The 19,288-nt window shown below is 35.8% G+C and overlaps 1 protein-coding gene across 1 annotated transcript in view; it reads left to right on the top strand.

Annotated features, from left to right (window-relative positions):
• LOC129232527 (WAP four-disulfide core domain protein 1-like) overlaps positions 1-12,747 on the top strand; it is a gene marked incomplete at its 5' end in the record, with an annotated part of 34,609 nt that extends 21,862 nt beyond the window's left edge. The window contains 2 exon segments of the mRNA XM_054866665.1: positions 11,431-11,515; positions 12,514-12,747. Of these exon segments, the coding sequence (XP_054722640.1) occupies positions 11,431-11,515; positions 12,514-12,565 (137 nt within the window).
• Between the last annotated feature and the right edge of the window lie 6,541 nt (positions 12,748-19,288).

Raw genomic sequence — 19,288 nt, 5'->3', positions numbered from 1 at the left:
ATAGCCGCGAACGATTTATTGCTACAATGAGCCACATCTGGATTAGAAGGAATGAATTCCGCAGCTGTTGGCGTCAGATCACGCGCATTTGCATTTGTGAAACTAAGAATCCCTCCCTCTGCTCTGTTTAAATCAGAACTTATTAGGTTCGAATCTTGCTCTTGACCTTGAGAATAATGTATGGAGCCATGATGACGCTTACTACACTGAGTGCATGAGTACTTCGATTTACAACTAGACACTTTATGAAATGATAGGCAATTGAAACACAAATTATTAAGTTTGATTAACTCAATCCTCTCTTTTACTGATAATTTTTTGTATTTAGGACATTTATACAAAGCATGCGATTCAGAGCATAAAACACATTTCGCTGTTTTCGTTTCGGAATAAAACACTTTTGATACATTTTTTGGGGAATTTCGATGCTTTTGAAAATTACCCGAATTCTCACTCAGGGGTTTACCTCTCGAGGTAAAATATAAATCTGCCTCTTTCCCCATCTCTTGGGGATCGAACCACTTATCTGCTTGCCGTATAGATATGTGCGACGCTGTTTCTTTATCTAGGGTTTCAAATAGCTTGTCTGAAACTATAAGCTTTTTTAGGGACTCAAAATCAGAAACATCTCTTAATTTTAAATAATATTCAAAATTTGTAGATAATCTCGACGCGAATTGAACGTGCGACTCATTTAGTCTGCGCGCTTTTTTAAACTGCTCTAAGGACATTTGGGGCGTTGGCTGGAACTCTCGCAATACTAGCTCTTTAATTTTCTCATAATTGTTTAGTTCATCATCTTTTATGTAAATAATGATGTGTGATGCACGTTCTCCAAGCAAATTCAACAAAATCTCTGCTTTCAAGTTCTCTGGAACCTTTTTTGTTAAAAAAGCTCTCTCTAAAGATGAGAAGAAGTATCCCCACGCTTCTGCTTTAATTGGAACTTTCAAAGTCAAAGTTCTTATGCTTTTGATAAGCGAATCTAACGACTCATAAGTTTCGTTTTTGTTGTTCTCTTGACTTTTCTCATTTTTGGAATCGGCTCTTAGTTGAGCAAGTTCAAGTTCCATTTTAATTCTTTCTAACCTAATTTTCTCTAGCTCAACTTCCTTTTGTTCATTAGCTTGTCGATTTCCAATAATTGAATTTGCAATCTCATTTACTGATTCTGGATCATTTTTATAAGCTTCGCTGCTTTTGATCAGTTGATTTAGCATATATACAGTAGTTTTTTCATTTGTGTCAATATTTAACTCAGCAGCTATGTGCCTTAAATCCTCTTTTATTGCTCCTTTAAACATTTTGAACTCAATGCAAATTTGCAATTAATAATCAAAAAGAATGTCAAAATTCACGTACCTGTGAATTTATTGAGACGGATAACTTTTCAATCCGTTTGGCGCACTCTCAACTCTAGCAGAGTTCACAAATTGACAAATTGTCCAGTCAAATCACTTAAAACTCACATAGGTATCCATAGGTATGGATGTTCTCGGGTCGCTCGGACCACATGGTAGGATAGCTCAGTTTATAGAAGAATTCTCAACTCAAAGAAACACAACTCATTTTCTCTAGTGGACTGTATTTTTTATTTGCGGCTTCTCTAAGCGCACACTCCTCACAGTCTCTCTCGTTGCATACTAACATCAACTCAAACTTTCTCAATGTAGGTGGCGCAGTGGTACGCGCGCAGGCGCAACAGTATACATCCACATACTTTGAGTTCAATTGTGTCTGGTTTATTTTTTTAAGTTTCCGAGTTGAAGAACATAAGAAACCTAAAACAAGGGTCATTGTGTATGCTGTTTTTATACGTCAATCCCTATTTACCATTAGTAATTTATTAAAATGTGTTTCATTGACCATTTATGCATCAAAAATTATGAATTGAATGTTTGAATATGCAAATTGACAAATTTGATAAGTCATCTATAAAGTTGACTGTTTTCACTCTCTTGTGAACAGTGTATTTATAATTAAACTTTAAAAAGAAAAAAAAGCTCACGAATATTGTCAAAAACTGAGAATTACGAGTAAGGCTGTGTAACAAACAATCTCATTTTTGGAAAGTAAGCCCCCCCCCCCCCCCCCGGTGATAATTTTCAGGTAAAGGGGCTTTAAAATGGTAGAAATCGGGATCGGTCATTTTCCCTCTGGTCCCACAGCTCTGCCAAACTGCCAAGAGTGCAGCTCTGGTAGCTCTGGCGAGGAAAAAACGGCTTAAAAACTTGCGGATTTAGTTTGCAGGCAGTGTTGTTGCCCATTTGATGAACAGTATAATTCAGGTAAGAAGTAGCAAGCAGTACAGGATTTTCTCGCCAATAAAAGGGTTGCAATGGTAGCCCAACTATGCGCCAACAATTCCTCTTCTTTACTGATTGCTCTCCCTTGAAAGAAATGTACTTGTTCAAGGGCATAGCTCAACTTCTTAGAGGTGGACAGTACTTAGCTTCCTGACTGCTTAAAACTTGTAGTCGAAGTCGTGGAGTCAGAGTGGGATAAAGTGGTGGCAAAGGAGTCAGAGGCTTTAAAATTCTTGGAGTCGTAGTTGCGCAGTTTATCTTCCGGCTCCGCTGCCCTCTGATTGCTCGGAAACACACATACTGGTTACTGGGTCGGTGAACTATAGTGTAAATTGAGTCATCTAAAGAATTGCTGTCTTAAGAGCCCCCCCCCTCCCCATTTCTTAAGTGCTGTAGAATAGAAAACGTGCCCGACATTTTTTCTGGCCATGTCATTGAAGAGCTCGACGACTCTTCTTCTTCGAAAATAAAAATTTAAAAAATCAGCAGGTGGAATATTCGTGTAGTATCGTCAATTATCAGGGGGGGGGAAACACGGGGGAGAAGAAGAGAAAAGAGAACAAAGGAAACAGGAAAAGGATTTGTGAAAAAAAAAAAAAAAGAAAGGAAAGATAGAAGAAAAACAGAGAAAATAATTATGAAGGAGGAATTAAAATTTAAGAGCTTCATTATCATCTGTACAAATTCAATGGCCATTTCTGCTTTTTTTTTAAATTTTTTTTAAAGGAATGAAACGGTCTGCACGGTTCTGCATGCCCATCCTGCAGCAATTGCACGATCTTGCAGGCCCGTCATTTAGATTTTTTACAGGAACGGGGGGTAAAGGACGCTCAGTGCAAATTTTACCGGAAAACAACAAAAACCACGCCCACTCACACGTAAAAACATTAAATTTTCAACCCTGACCCACCTCTCTATATGACGGGCCTGGGGACCACTTTTCCGTGTTATTCTTGTCTACACAGACTGTGCAATACCATTCTTGCAAAGCGAGGGGGGGGGGGAGCTATTCCGCTGACTGTCTTAAATGACATCCCTCATAAAATGTTTGTTGAACAAAAAAAAAAAAAAGAATAAAATATTGTTGTAATAAAGAAAATTAAAAAGTGAAAAAGGCTTTTGAAAACACTCCGGGACTTACGTAAATAATCAAATCAGTTCGTGATCGAATGTTCCCCCTTAACCGGTTCCATTCGGATGTTTGAACAGTTTCATCCCTGATCTTTTAAGCTGAGAAAATAAAAAAAGATCGTTCGATCATCTTGAATAATTTTATTTTCTTAGCGTCTGGTTTGTCTGAGGAAAACGAACAGGTTCAAGCAACAGACGGACTTTTTTTCGTCTTCCGAACTGTGATGTATTAAACCGCAACACAACACGCCGTCATTTGACTGAATTCCGTCTGAGACGTCAGGTAATGACCAACGTTCGCAAAAGCTTTAGAATGTAAACAGAATGAACCAGACTTCATGGATTTTCGGAGCAATAATGTGCTTATGAAATTATTAAATTAGACTTATGAGGTGATTTTTGTATATTTCCCGTGTAACAGCGTTTTTGAGGCCTGTGGCCTTTTAGAGAAGCTTCATTGCTTGAGCTTAGAAATAATGAGAAGGTTTGTTAGTTCAAAAGTCAGTCGTATTGAACAAGCACAAATACGAATAATGTGCACACTTTTTATTATTTATTTTAATAACTAGGGGGCTCCGCCCCCTGCTCGTTGTGGCTCACCAACTCACGAAGATTGGTGCGCATAGATTTAAATGATCTATTAGAAAGATTCAAAATAAAAAAAAAACAACATGTTACAAGGTCCGCTTCGAACAAAATGAAAATCCCCCTCTACATCTAGTAGAAAATCGATTTTAAATTAAGAGCTCATAATTATAGCACAATCCCGCTGCCTTTCACCCGAAGACACATTTCACAAATGCCGGGTCAATTGGCCATCAGGTCATTAAACACGGGCTCTCCAATCAGGCCCGCGCCAAGCCTGATCGGCGCCGTCGTGCAAATGTCTTTTGAGCGCCTTTATACACTGGTTTTCGGGAAAATATGGTAAACACCTGGAGTGAGGTTTTGTAGACAAATATAAAATGGAAAAGAATACGTTTGGCATTTAATTTATTCAAAAAAAAAAAAAAAACAATGTTTGAATGTTTAAATTTAGAATATGGTGTACGTTTTTACTTCATATCTGAAAATTATTTTGAGTTCAGCAGCTCCTCTGATATTCAATAATGCGTTTTGGGAAAATAAAATATTTCAAATATCAAGTTAACGCCACTTTGAATATCTGTCTAATTTCTAAGTGATGAATAATTGATGAAACGCCTGTCAAAACCTGACAATAGGAGTAGTGACGAAACTAGAAGATAGTTTCGCAATTAGACCATATTTATCGACGTTAGAGTAAGGGATGAAACTCGGCGACTCTCATCAATCGTTTTTACTTCCTTTTACAAAAAAGGAAGTATTGTATTCGCGAAAAAATTTTCACTCAAAAATCGCCCTTAATTTCCATTTTGCTCACCCCCAAATGAATGTTGAGTTTTTTTTTTCGATTCGACCACATGCGGAAAAGGGCCTAAGAATGTATAGACACGCGAAATATCCATTTTGACCATCACCGAGGTAATTACAACGACTTTTCTCGTGACGTCTGTATGTATGTGCGTATGTGTGTATGTGCGTATGTGCGTATGTGCGTATGTATCTCGCATAACTCAAAAATGGTATGTCCTAGAAAGTTGAAATTTGGTACATAGACTCGTAGTGGGGTCTAGTTGTGCACCTCCCCTTTTGGTTGCTTTCGGATGTTCCTAAGGGGGTCTTTTGCACCTTTTTGGGGGGAAATCATTGTTAATTTCGATGTAAACTCAAGTGGCGTTATAATTTGTCGGACACTTGGCGATATATCGCCAGTCTTTTGGTCGCCAAGTTTTGTCGCCAACTTGGCGACAAATTTGGCGGAGTTTTTTTTTTTTTTTTTTTGGTTTCAATTTGGCCATTGTTGGTGATATTTAGAGAATAAATATTGAATCACATTAAAATAGCGAATAATGGGGAAATGACATTAAATTGGAGTAAAAGGAAGTCATGTGATGCACACATCAGCTCGTTTTTTTCTGAGAAATAGATAGAAATAAATTTCTCCTCTACCCTTCAATTTGGATCCCCTGGAATTTTTTTCAAAATTTAAGTCCTAAAAACGGAAGCAATATTCCATGATATTAGGAGATGAGGTTCAGAGGCTATTCCACTTAAATTATTCTTAAGTCATGTTCAAAAACCTAATTTCTGCAATATTAAAGGAAAGTGGTTCGGAGGCCCTTGTCCGAATATTTTCTGAAATTGAAGTCTAAAAAATGCGATTGTAATACCATATCTGGTAACATTAGGGCCGGAAATCTAAACGCAATTTTAGGGGATTTTCGAAAGCAGTTTTAAGCGATAATATTTGGTAATCGGGGGACTTCCTTGAAAATTTTGCGAAATTGAAGATCTGGATTCGAAATTTGAAATTCTCCATAATGTATTTAAGGAGAGGGGGGAGGGGGGATATTCGAAGGAGTGGTATTTTTAAGACGTTCTTAATTTTAGGCGAACCTGAAAAAAGAAAAATAATAAGTAAAAAGAAAAGAAATAGGATGAAGAGGGGGGGGGGGGTGTAGCAGACCAATTCGCAGTCACTATTGAAAAATTTTAATTCAAAGACTTCTTTTTAAAAGAAATTTAATTTTACCCCAACATAAAAGGTTTACTCCAACAGAGCTCGGCGCCTTTTCAACTCTGACGCCATCGTGACCTTGCACATAGGGACGGCGCGGCCCTGTGTCCAATGTTTCTGAACAATACAATTAAAATTAGTGCGGAGCAATCGTCCAGATGAGCAGCGTCCATATCTTGTCCAGAGTTACATAGAGTGCAGGTCGGAGCAGAGGTGGATACAGACTACCATTTTAAAGCGCGGGGGGGGGGGGAGCATGCAGAAGAATGACTCCCCCCCCCCCGAACAAACTTAGGTTTTGGCGCTAAAAAATTCTAAAACTGCTTGGATGTCAATAAAAAGCACTAAATCGACCAGTAGAGCATAAACGTTACTAATTAATTTCATAAGAATTGGAACGAAGCAATATTTCAAATATTTACTTTAAAAAAAAAAATAATGAATTGATAAGGCTACTGAAACCGGTTATATTTTATTTATCAAGTGCTTGAACACAACGTAGACGGTTAACATGGTCAACGGTTTAGGGGGAGGGAGTCATGACCCCCATGACCCTCCCCTTGTATCCGCCACTGGGTCGGAGAATCCGTCAGGTGAAAACCATAGATCTTTATAAGGGATAGATAGGCCTTTCTCCTACAGCGCAGCGCATTTCGCGTTGTGATTTCGCCCGGAAAAAGTGGGGTCATCATGATTCTTCCGAGAATCACGTGATCAAGGGACATCGTGTCTCCCTCTTCTCGGGCAGCAGTGATATAACAATGCGAAGCGTCGTTAGAAGTCTAGGATTGTCTGAAGATTTTCATTATACTTATGTGAGAAATCTCTATATGTGTGAATCTGAGATTTTCTAGCGAAAGAGGGTTTGATGAATTTTATTAAAAAATAAAGACATAGTAAGTAACAGAAATCTTTCTTTCTGTTAAAGGCAAAAAAGTCCCCATGCAGAGTCGAAATTAAGAATATTTTAAGCAATTTACTATAGATACCGAGCATTATATTAAATTACTAAAAACAAGCGATGGAAAATTAGTTATAGTATGTCCGCGAAAAATTGAATTTTTAGGTTCCCTAATTTCTATGAAAAGTGTGCTGGTAACATATGAAAAGTATGTAGGTGCCCGAATTCCAGTTCTAAACTGCGTAATGACTTATAAGCTTACTCAGGAAAGGATCACCTTGAAACTTTTTTTAGTGCGATCAGGTTGTGAGGGGGGATTCAACAATAATCGTCGGATAATTTCGAAGTGCAAAAAAAAAAAAAAAAAGATTATTCATTCATACGGAAATTAAAGAGTCCAGTTCTTCAAATTGCGCTGATTTTGACAATCTTCAAATGATAAGATTAAATTTTAAGCGTAACAAAAATGCTTTGAAAGAAAGCCTTTTCTTCCGATTCCTTTGACGACGATTTGGAAAATTCAGAAATCATCTCAATTAACATGACGCAGTATATTAATGATGTTTCTGACTACGCTGGATTTTTTGTACGGCAAGTGCATTCTGTTGTGAACTGCGACGACTGCAACGCAGTCTTAACTACAACAAATCAAAAAATAGACCTAATAAAATTTAAGAATTTTGGGACACATTCAAGTATGATAACTTATTGCAAGATTGCAGCCATTGAAATATGTACATTTGTGAAGAACAACTGAGCGAGAATGTGAAAAAGTTTTGGGAGTAAAACAAAAAAATATAATGTTACTCATGAGGCCACAAGAGTTATGCGAAAAAAATTTCAAATTCCGTTTTTATAAGTTTAAATAAGCATATGTTGGAAACAGAAGCAGCAGATTTTCTCGTTAAAAAGTTTATAAAAATAATCGTTACTAAATATTTAAGCGTTAGACTGTATCGCGCAGTCAATTCAAACAATGAAAATAATTCACAAAGACCAATAAGTAGGAAAGTACCAAAATTAATATTGTTAAGGGACAATAATCACTAGTTTTCTTCACCCTCGAGTTCAAATTGTCAAAATTATCATAGTCTGTGGGACGAAAAAAAAAAGAAGAAAAGAAAAATTGGGGAGGGGGCGGAAGTCAAATGACCATTCATGTAGTTTATAATTGCAAATAATTTATTTTCTGAGTACTTAAGAAAAAACACTGAAATTGCTTAAAAATTAGGAACAAACCAAAGTTATTGGTTTCGCTAATATAGTGTAGGAGCGAAATGCATGCGAATATTAGAATATTATTTAATTGAGTTGATATTCGATACTATTTACATTTGTATTTCTAATTGGTTTATGGTTTTAGATAGGGTTTTATGTTAAATTGTTGCACTGGCTTCAAAAGTTGTGGGAAAAAGCACGTATTGAAACTATTTATCTGTATTTGAAAAATTTGATTGAAATAAAAGAAAATTTATATGGTCAATTTTTGTTTAAGATTTTTGAAGACGTCTTTTTCTACTCAGTATTTAAAGCACTTGAAAAAAAGTTTAAATAGCTTATGCGCCTGCTTCAAAAGTTATGATGGGAAAATATCTAATGGACCATTCCATGAAAAAGCTGTCATTTTGTCCCGCATTTCAGTAAAAAGTAATAACTTAAAAAGGTAACAAAAAACATTTTTTGTAAAAGTACAACAAATACATTTGCGATTTCGTAATGAAAAAAAAAAGTTACCTTTTTTAATTATTACTTTTAGTGAAAAATATGAGGTGTTACGTGAGGGACAGAGTGTTCCGTTTTTCTTTAATAATGGGTAAAATGCTTTAATTTAACCCATGCTTAAAGGGGGGTTTAACCCATGCTTAAAGCATTTAACCCATGGGTTAAATGCTTTAATTTCCCTTAATTGTGCAAATGATCGCGGCGCAAAGTGATTCTCTTCGATAAGGGAAACAGTTTCTTGTGAGGGAAGTCCCTTGATCACGTGATGTCCAACGGGGGATGTTGACGCGCGCTCTGAGGAGAAAAGTGGGGAGAAGGCACATCTATTCTATTTTAAGATCTATGGTGAAAACGGTACAAATGGGCATTGAGACAATCGATAAGCGCTTTGAAGAGCACTCCTTTCCCTGTTTTCTTATCCAGCTTGCACCAACTTGCACAGCTAGGAGCTAAGGGGCTCCTGAGCATTGCAAAACGGTCGTTTTGCGCGTTTGAAAAGTCGTTTTTAAATTCGCAGTAATAAATTCGTTTGTCTCTAGTGACATATTTTGTTCTTTAGCTCCGGGCTTGAATCGAGTTGAGCCTAGGACTTTCGCTAAAATAGAAACCCCTATATCTACTGTTCTAATTAATTCAGAAATTTTGAACGAGCTTTTATTTGGTGCAGTACTACCGAAAAAGGTAAGACATTCCGTTCCAAGTGTTTTCTTTGGGGTAAATTACAGGCTTCAGACAGTTTATGGTGTAATGTAATTTCAGAAGAATACATAAGAAAGCTTCCCACAAACAGGATGAAAAATTACTCTCATTCATTAAGCATTAAAGCTCATTATAAATTACGGCATGTTTTTGTTTTACCTTTTTCATCCGCCATTAAACTGGCTGCAGCGCCCCCTATAGTTTATTGGAGTTACGAATTAATTCAGAAATTTTGAACGAGTTTTTATTTGGTGCAGAAAAAAAAATCTCGGATGTCATAGAATGTTAATGGCTTTGGAAAATCTTCCATTCCTTTAATAGACAATAAAAAGTCGAAATTTAAAATTAAAAAAAAACCCAGGTGCAAAGTGCAAACCATCAAGTAATTTTGTACGAAATTTCAAGGCTGCAGGTGCTATGGGATCTCCTACACGCAGGCCCGCCACAGACATCCTTTCACAATTTCTTAGACGTTACCTTTTTTTTAATATTATTATTATTATTATTATTATTATTATTATTATTATTATTATTAGAGACTTACTTTAATATGTAGAGACTAGCCGTGGCAGGAGACTCGGCGCCTGTGGTGCCTCATAGAGTGATGCCAGAGTTGGCATCATTTTTATAGAGTTCTTCCTTATTTATTTATTTAGTTTTATTTATTTATTTATTTATTTTTTATTTTATTTATTTATTTATTTTTTTTTTTTTGCCACCAAAAAAAATTTTTTTTGGAGGAAAGTCCACGAATCTCTTCTAGAACAAAACCAAAGAGCGTCTAAATTGCATATTTGGAACTACAATTGCAAAAATTTTATGGGGAGAACTCCCGGAAAACTTTTCTTCTCGAATGTTACACGTTACGACAAAAAATTCATATCGCTATATTTCTCTTCCTGCCCTATTCTACGCAATTCTCCTGCTTATGTGCTCATATGCTAGCAATCATTACCCCCACCCCACCCCCACCCCCCAAAAAGCTGATTTTCTCTCTTTGAGAAATAAGTAGCAACCGCCAGAACCCGCCTTCCCCACAACTTTCCCTTACTTTTTTTTTGATCTCGCGACGGCTTTATTAAAAAAAGTGCCTTTATTCACTTCAACAAAAGTCGGAGAGTTGGTTCTATTGTTATTTTTTGGCTAAAGAGCCTTAATAAGCTATATTGAGCCAGAATTGTGGAGAGACTAAGACGATATTAATTTTGTATAGCCTCATCCCGCTCCAAAATAAAATCTGAGATTCGTCAAACTTGCCGTGACCAATAATTCATCTTAATGGAAAACTTCCTAACATTTTTTTGGGAATAATTATTCTTATTTGTATATTGTCACCGCCCTTTTTGAAACACCCATCTTATATTATTCATTCATTTTAGCTCAAAAAAAAAAAAAAATGTTGTAAATGAACAAAAGCTTAACATTAGGACAACGCTTTGTGTCGAAGGCAAGGGCGCACATGTGCAAAATTTTTGGGAGGGGCTCAGATATTTTCCCAATGGTTTAGCAGAATATTTTCCCCATGGAAATCGATTTCAGCACAGATTAGAGTTATTAAAATTTGACATATTCATTAATGACTGGAGAAGAAATGTTTTTACATTTTTGCAAAGAAAAAAGAACTATAAGCAAGAAAACTCTAATTTCTAATAATTTGCATTCTTCAAAATGCAAATTATTCATTGAATGATAGTTGAATTGAACATTGAAGAGTGCAAATTATTCAATTTTTTAATGGGCAATTGTGATTCATGAGTGTCCGGTGAGCTACTTTTTTTTTTCTCCCGTCGAATCATTTCTTTGTTGCACTTATTTTCCAGAACCCATTCTAGAATTCGATATCGTTTTCATTCCGTCCGTCGGATGAATCATTGCCCTACACCTGTACCTCTCGTAAAAGACCAATTACCCCACTTTCTTCCATTTGGCGTCTTGCCTTATACGGCACCTCATTTTCGAACACGCATTTCTAATCTAGTGCTGCCATCTCGCGATGAGAAAAGAAAAACTCACAATTTCCGTATATTTCTAATTCTGATTTGCATTACATGAATTATTTTTCCTTTCTTTAGTATACTTGCCAGGGGGATGTGTTCTAAGTGAAGACCAGTACCAGCACATGCGAGATTTTATGTCACGCTCGTACGTTACAGAATGGTAAGATTATTTTTTGACTCGTTCCTTTTTTCCAACACCAGGACTTAGCGCTCCTCCGGAGCAAGTGTTTAAAGTGTTTTAGATGAAATTTTCTTTCCTTTTTTTCCTCATGTCAAAAAACTCTTTCACAATAAGATGGTGTAGTGGTAAGATATCGACCTCTTACGCCCATGTTCGCGAATTCAAACCTGGCCCTTGTCAGTGAATTTTTGGGATGCAGAAAATTGACATCGTTTACACAGTCATATGATTTATGCAATGGGACTGCTAAAAATCTTGCTTTGGCTTGAATGCTCTCGCCTAAACTAAACTCCTACTGCAATTTCACATCGAAAGAGCCCAGTTGCTGAGAACTCTTCTCAAAAGAAAAAATGAAAACATGAAAATATGACAAAAAAAAAAAAAAAAAAAACAGAGAAATTATTCAGGAGGTTCTTTCAACCTTTGATACAACAACACTAAACAGGTTCCTATGCGCCACAGGACAGGTTCTGAACAACCCTCTCCCTGCATGGACTATTATAGAATTTGTAAAATCATGGACATCGCTTAGCTTCGCTAAAACAGGGTGAAAGGAATAAATTTATTCGTTAAACCATAAATTTCGTTAATGGATAACTATTCTACTTTTAATTTGGTAAATAAATAGTCTGATTACTTAACTTGATTTTATGAACATGCTGAAACCCTGAAATAACCTTCAGATTATAAAGCAGGTTTAATAGTTTTCATACAGGAACAAAAAAGCTGTATTTTGAACAGACTTGATTTGGTGTTTATTAAAGCAACAGGTGACTTTAGTTCTTCAGTTAGTTTATAGATTTCGCCACTGAGACCCAGTTATGTAAATAAGACCTGTTGTGTGGTGCCACCTGTGAACTAACTGAAGCGGTTGATCGTCTGCTATATTATCTTACAAGTACATAAAGCTGCAATGACCATATCGTTTTCTTTAATTCCAGTATTGTTATAACAAGTTTTATAACCATCTTTTGCAGTCTATGTGTCGAAGGATCTGTGGAATGCAAGGTGCACGTAGAGAAGTTGTGATGGATATATTATTTTCAGATGGAGAGAAGCGCACATGAAGGTTTGGCAGGAACTTTTATAACAAACATTTGCTTTTAGGTATTTACATGCATTGCTGTAATTAATAAAATAATGTTTTTTTTTTACCACTTTATCATGTACTGCATTTAATTTAATAAAGTATTATTTTAAAACTAACATCGCCTTTTATTTGAGCTACGAAAAAAGGTGGAAAATAAATGAAGAGAGAGAGTAAACGTCAAATTGCTTGAGTATCATGTTAGGACAAATATTCTTAACTAAAAACTCGGTGGACACCACATTACTTCCTTTTACGTCTATTAAATAACATGTTTTTTTAATAACTCAAAAGAATGAGTGAGATTCCCTCATGTACGCGCGTTAGAAGCAATACTTCGAAAATGGGTTTCTTTAAAACATTTTTCTATATACATATATGTAAGTATGGTAAACATAGAGAACTGTGTATTTTTCCGCGGTACTTCACTTGGTTCATTTAAAATCTTGGTGATTATTTTTCATTTTGTTCATTGCCACCATTTTTCGTCAAAAGTTGCATAAAAAGTACTTGTTCGGCGATACTATAAGTTATTTCGCGTTAAAAAAAATATTTTTTTTTCTACCTCTCTTCATCTTCTGTTCTTCAATCATTGTGATAGAATTGAGAAGGTATTTCAGGTTTTATAATTTGATTCATAGGAATTCCCGAGTGCCGATTGTGAACACGTTCAGTAGGGTAACACCCCCAGTAATTGGCAGGTCACCAGTGATTGGCACTTCCAACAAAAATGTCGTAAAAATATATTCGTATCCAATCTTTTAAAAGTAGAAGGCTATTATATAGCTACTGAATGTACATTTACTTAAAAGATTATAACTTCAATTCACGTTACTAAATGGTAGCAGTGCATAGGAAAGAGAAACAATTATGGCTTGTGTCAAATCGGCCATTTTTGTTGCAAAAGCTTCTTCTCTGGCTTAAGGGAAGCATGCGCATCAATCCATTAAAATCTGACTTAAAATGTATTTTAAATTTTTGTTGTCAAAAGTTTTGTTCAGTTGAAAGGTATTACTTTGAGTGGGTAGAAATATATTTTTGTCCCTTTTTGAATTTTTGAAATAATTATGGATGCCATTTAGTGGTGCTTCAGTTTTGCTAGTCTCCAGTAATTGGCACATGTGCCTATAAAAACTAATGTGTAGTGCAATATGTCACTGATACTTTTGCAGCAACTATACACTGTTATAACCAGAGGTTCCAGACGAGTGAATATATTCCCCCTAAGGTGAAAGCATGGTGACCAAGGGTGCCATACTGGCCAGGAAGTAAAGCAGAGGTGCGAAAGTAGCAGACAGTCGTAGACAGGGGTGCCAAAACAGCAAGCAATCTCTAAATGACTTGCTGGCGCATGCGCTTCCGGCATACATTCACCATTCAACCACTTCAATATGGCGGACGAATGATAGGTTGCACTACGCGTGGCTTCTACGTCTTTCACATTGAATGAAGTACACTATTGGATTAAATCTCAACTTTTGTAGGATAATTCTTTAAAATAACAAGTAAGTACAGCTTTTGATCACTTTGTAGCTTTTAGGGCTTTCAAACATAGTTAAAAGTACGTTTAATGGTTTTTAGTTACCGTTAGTCCGTTACGATATCGTAGTACCGTTAGTTGTTTATTTTCAGGTTACCGTTACTGTCGTGAAAATTCCATCATTCAAAACGCTACTAAATGTATCTATCATTATTTTCTTGAGTACTCGATAAGCAACATTTAACCACCGAAATAGTAACCGCAATGATATTTGCTATAATCAACAAGTGAGAGCCTAAATAAAAATGATTCTTGTGCTTCGTGTAGCGAGCGCAAAAAATAAAAAAGAAATCTCTCTCCGTCTATCTTTTTCTTTTGCTTTTTCGTTCAAGTATTTGAATCATTTCCTGTTAGCGGTTATTCGATAGTGTTAGGAATTTCTTTAAATTTTTAACTGTCGAAAAATTTTATGCGCATTTTATTTTATTGTTATTTTGATTGAAATTTTGAACGTTTGAGAAACGATTTAGTTTTTCCGTAACTTTAATATCCCAGAATATTTTTGGCTGTTCATGTAAATAATTCATAAGTACATCTACACTTTACTTTCGGTGCGGTTATTTCTCACAAATGATCATTAACTTAACTATGATTATTCAAATAATTACTCGTCTTTAACTTTAAATATATTTGTGACAACTCTTTGATACCAAATAAAGTCTGTAGATATTTATTTTTTTATTCATTTTTAATATCACTTTGTAAAACAAAAAAAAAAAAAAACTCATCAGTACGCAGAATTTTTTTACAAGTTTTTTAACGCCCCGAGAGTTATTATAATTATTATTATTTATTTTATTTATTTTTAAGAAAAGGATCAAAATTTCACAGGTCCGCAATGTTGTTCATTTGTTTTTACCGACCCGTGGGTCAAAATAGGTTGAGAAACACTGATGTAGAGAACGATCAGATGAATTAAAGCATTGAGCACTTCTTAACTATGTTGAAAACTCTGAAATATGGTCAAATGCTGTAATGACAAGTTTTAAGCCGCGACTCCACATCACCGGAAAGTCGTCGGAAACGGACAACGGAAACAGAAAAACCTTCCCACTTCCGGTTGTTTCCTTTTCCGAGCGGCAGAAACACGACGGAATCGAGAGTTGAAACATTTTTAACTTTTTCTGTTTCTGGCAACGGAATCCGCTTCGCAACAGCCAATAGGAACTCTTCACATTGTCAACAACGTTTTTCTTCAGCAATATCGACGGCAAGTGGATCCATGAAGACAGAGCCGTGTCCAAGGGGAGGGTTTTAGGGGTTAAACCCCTCTCATTGAAAAAAAAAAGTATGTCAAATGAAGAAAACGATTGATTTAAATTAACTTTAATGTGAAAGCATGGTTTAACGCCCCCCCCCCCCTTTCTCTCTGAAGTTTTTCTGTAATTTTAACTCAGTAATTCTGTATTTTTTCCCCTCTAATTCAACTCAGTTGGACCTAAACGCTTGCATTTCTTTCTCTTATAACTTAAAAAATTTTGCATAACATTCAAATGTTATGTAATTTACAACTGTTAAAGCTTTGCCGACTGAAATAATATTTTGGAAAAACAGTGGTGGTAGAACCGTTGAATTATCTACCGATACAAAGCATTGATATTACTTATTGTAAGGAGGTAATGATGAATTTGGCAATTGTTGCAGCTATGAAGGTGTATTAGTGATGGTGTTTAGTAATGTAATTTTGCATCTACAATAAGCTCGTTCTGAGCATTATTTCAGAACATAAAATCTGATATGCATTCTCTTACATAAAAAGAATTCGTTTAGAGTTTTAAACACTTGTTGCAATAAACCGCACAGTTAACAGATTTAATTAAAAAGAAACAAGCAAGGTTTTATAAAAGTGAACCTGTAAAATGAAGGAATACTTTGGTCACTTGAGCAATCAGAATTATTCTGCTAGGGGAAGAGGGGGGGAGTACAGCAGTACTTACAGGTGCATAAACGCCATACTGGGGTCGATAATTTGTGGTAAAACTATGAAGGTTGTGAGGGATTGAATCCCCCTCCCCCAGGTAAGATTAAAACCCCTCCCTTTATGAAAATCTGGACACGGGCCTGCATGAAGATACATTTAGAAGTATTTTTAGAAGAGGTCAGGAAATATCCTTGCCTCTTCGATAAATAAAAAAAGGAAAGATTATAAAGATGTAAAAATGAAGAAGAGTTTGTGGCCTGTCATCGGCTCCAAATTCAATTTGAGTGGGTAAGTCGAACATTTTTAGTCGCTGTATTTGAATGGTATAAACTATGCGTTTGCAATCAACAATCAACTGCAACAAATTAAATTTTTGCAGGTCCTGTAGCAGAAACAAAGTGAACAGTTCAAAGGGACCGGTTTACTAAAGAAAAAGAAAAGTCAGGGACAAGTTTGGGTATAGGAAAGGGAACCCTTGCAGTCTATGTTCCCAAATGGTTCCTGTACCAACAAATGCAATCTATTCTGAATGTGTGTTCATCAGAAAATACAAGAATAGTTATTTTATGCAGGATTTGGAAATATATCTTTCATTCCTTCATTTAGCCTAATAAATACATTGATAGCTTTTTTTTCTGCATATAAAATTAAATTTTGTTTCACTTATCTAAATTTTTAATCAACTTTGATCTGTAATTTTCGAATTTAACGATTTAAAAATTGAAAGTTACTATTGCAGGGTGCTGGATCTAGGGGAGAGCAAGCGAGGCAGCAAACGCACCCTATTTTTTGTGTTGGAGGTTTTTATTCTAGTTAAAATTTGATATTAAATCTTGTTGGGAAATGTGTAAGTGCAGTGGTTTCAATGTTTTGACCCACCTTGTAAAAATTATGTATTGAGTACTGCCACTCCGTTTGATCCTCACTACCTAAAATGTTGCTAATTTGGAAAGGTTAATTTGTATAACGCAGGCCAATCATTTAAGGGCACTTGAGAAGATAATTGTCCCTAAATTACGGGCTTTGTGAAGTCAATGCATCTATATGAGTGGATATGGTTTTTGTTTATCCAAGAGCAGAGCTGTTATATTAAGAAAATGTAAACTCATCATTGCAAAATCTTTTTTCTTTCTTCGATCCATCTTTCCCGCTAAATACACAAAATTAAAGTGAATGTCTAGAATCCTTCACCAGATGGCGCTCCAAGATTCCGCGTAAGAATTTCCGGCCAGTTGAACGGAAATACAACGGAACGGAAAATCGTACGTTTTCCGTTTCAGTTTCCGTTTTCGTTTTTCCGGTGATGTGGAGTCGCGGCTTTAATCATTTCCAGTACTGAATTCATGCAATGTGAAAAGTGTGCAAAACGTAGACTATCATGAATCAAAACAAAACTATTAAAAAAAGAAAAATACACAACTGTATTCAAAAACGCACACAATACTGGGGAGGGGGGGATCTACAGTAAGGGTGCCATTTCTCTCTCCGAAAGTTCATTCTTTTCACCCCGGCTGCCTATTTTTTAAAAGGTGCCTGTTTTTCACCCTATTTAGAGGTGCGATTTCGGCTCCGTATTGGGTGCCGCTGGTGAACAAGCATTTCACCCCTGAAAGGTGCCGAATGCATCCTGTAGTTTTAACAGTGTATTATGTGGGTTCTACTATTGATTTGAATCCTACAGAATGCACTCTTGAATTTTTAAGAGAAACAAAAAAAAAAAAAAAAAATGTTTGGCCATCAGTCCGACATTGCGACTGTGGAGAATCGGTTCGGTTTATTTTTTATGGTCCTTTAGAATCATCGGGTCAATGTTCCTTTTCCTGTGGAAATATCTATAATTCGTAATATCGAAACTGCATACCGACTAATGGAACAACAATAATCTCGATATTATTTTTCCATGCAACACTCCAAATTTATTTTTATTTCTCTAAAATACTTTTTCAACATCAAGATGTGTGATTTAGCATTAATTTATGTAAAATAACCTGCTTTATATTAATATCAATAATGTTTCTTATCATGATAAAATTTGTATGTAATCTAAAAGTGAAAAATAAAGTGATTTTCCAATTTTATTAACATTTGCTAATTACTAGATCACAAGGTGTCATACACTGGGGTATCAGGAGCCAATTACTGGTGATTTTGGTATCTTTTTATGCATATATTTTTATAAAAATATCAACTCAAATATTTTTAATTTTAGTGAACTAAATAGATGCACATATGTTTATTCTTTAATACAAAAATATTTGCAAGTGAATATTTTTTTCTAAGTAATGAAAACAGAGGTAAGTTTAAGGACAAACTCTTAAAGTGCAAATTACTGGGGTCATTACCCTATATAGAGAAGTAATAACTGAACGGGGTTTAAAATAGCGTTCATAATACTAGGTGTTCAGAGTATAGAAGTCAACCTCCCTATGCTAAGTCTATGGAGTTTCGCCGGGATCATCAAAATGTGTTCAGCTGATATTCACATTAGGGAGTGTTCAGATAGAGAAAGTCAACTGTAATTAAAATCCTAGTTCATTGCGAATTTGACGATTGTCAAGGGACTGGAAAAAGTAATCGTTAAATCAAGGATATCGTTAAATCGAGGAGCGTAGACATTCAATGCAGTCAAATTCCGACCAGTGAAATGCATCATTGAATTGGGGAAATCGTTAAATCGGCTTTCTTTAAATCGAAATTATACTGTATTTAATTTCAAAGACAATTTTTGCACGATTTATTAGATTACTAGCTAAATATCGCCGTAATGAAACCAGATTCAAAAAATAATTTTTTTTTGCCAAATTTGTTGACAATTTGGCGATATATCGCCACGTTTGCGATCATAACCGTGGCGATATATTGCAACTGGTCACCCAAATTATAACATCACTTAATTTTGCAATGTAATGAACTGATTTGACCCCCCCCCCCCGCCCAAAAAACGTATAAAAGGCCCCTTTTGGAACATTTGAAGGCAGCTAAAAGACTTGGTAAAACAGCTAGACCCCACTCGGGGTCAGGGACGCAACTAGGTCATTTTCGAACAGGGGCAAGACCTCGCTTTGGCGCCCCCCCCCCTCCCCCCGTATTGAAAAAAAAAATCTTTGATAATGTTAGCATCAGACCTTTCAATATATATTACACAGAAAATCCACTGAAAACACGCCCACATGCATACACAATTATCAATAGCATCACTATGAC

The sequence above is a fragment of the Uloborus diversus genome, unplaced genomic scaffold (genome assembly GCF_026930045.1).
Source record: "Uloborus diversus isolate 005 unplaced genomic scaffold, Udiv.v.3.1 scaffold_1236, whole genome shotgun sequence".
Lineage (NCBI taxonomy): Eukaryota > Metazoa > Arthropoda > Arachnida > Araneae > Uloboridae > Uloborus > Uloborus diversus.
The sequence above is the reverse complement of the archived record's forward strand: the minus strand, read 5'-3'. Positions and strand labels throughout refer to the sequence as shown.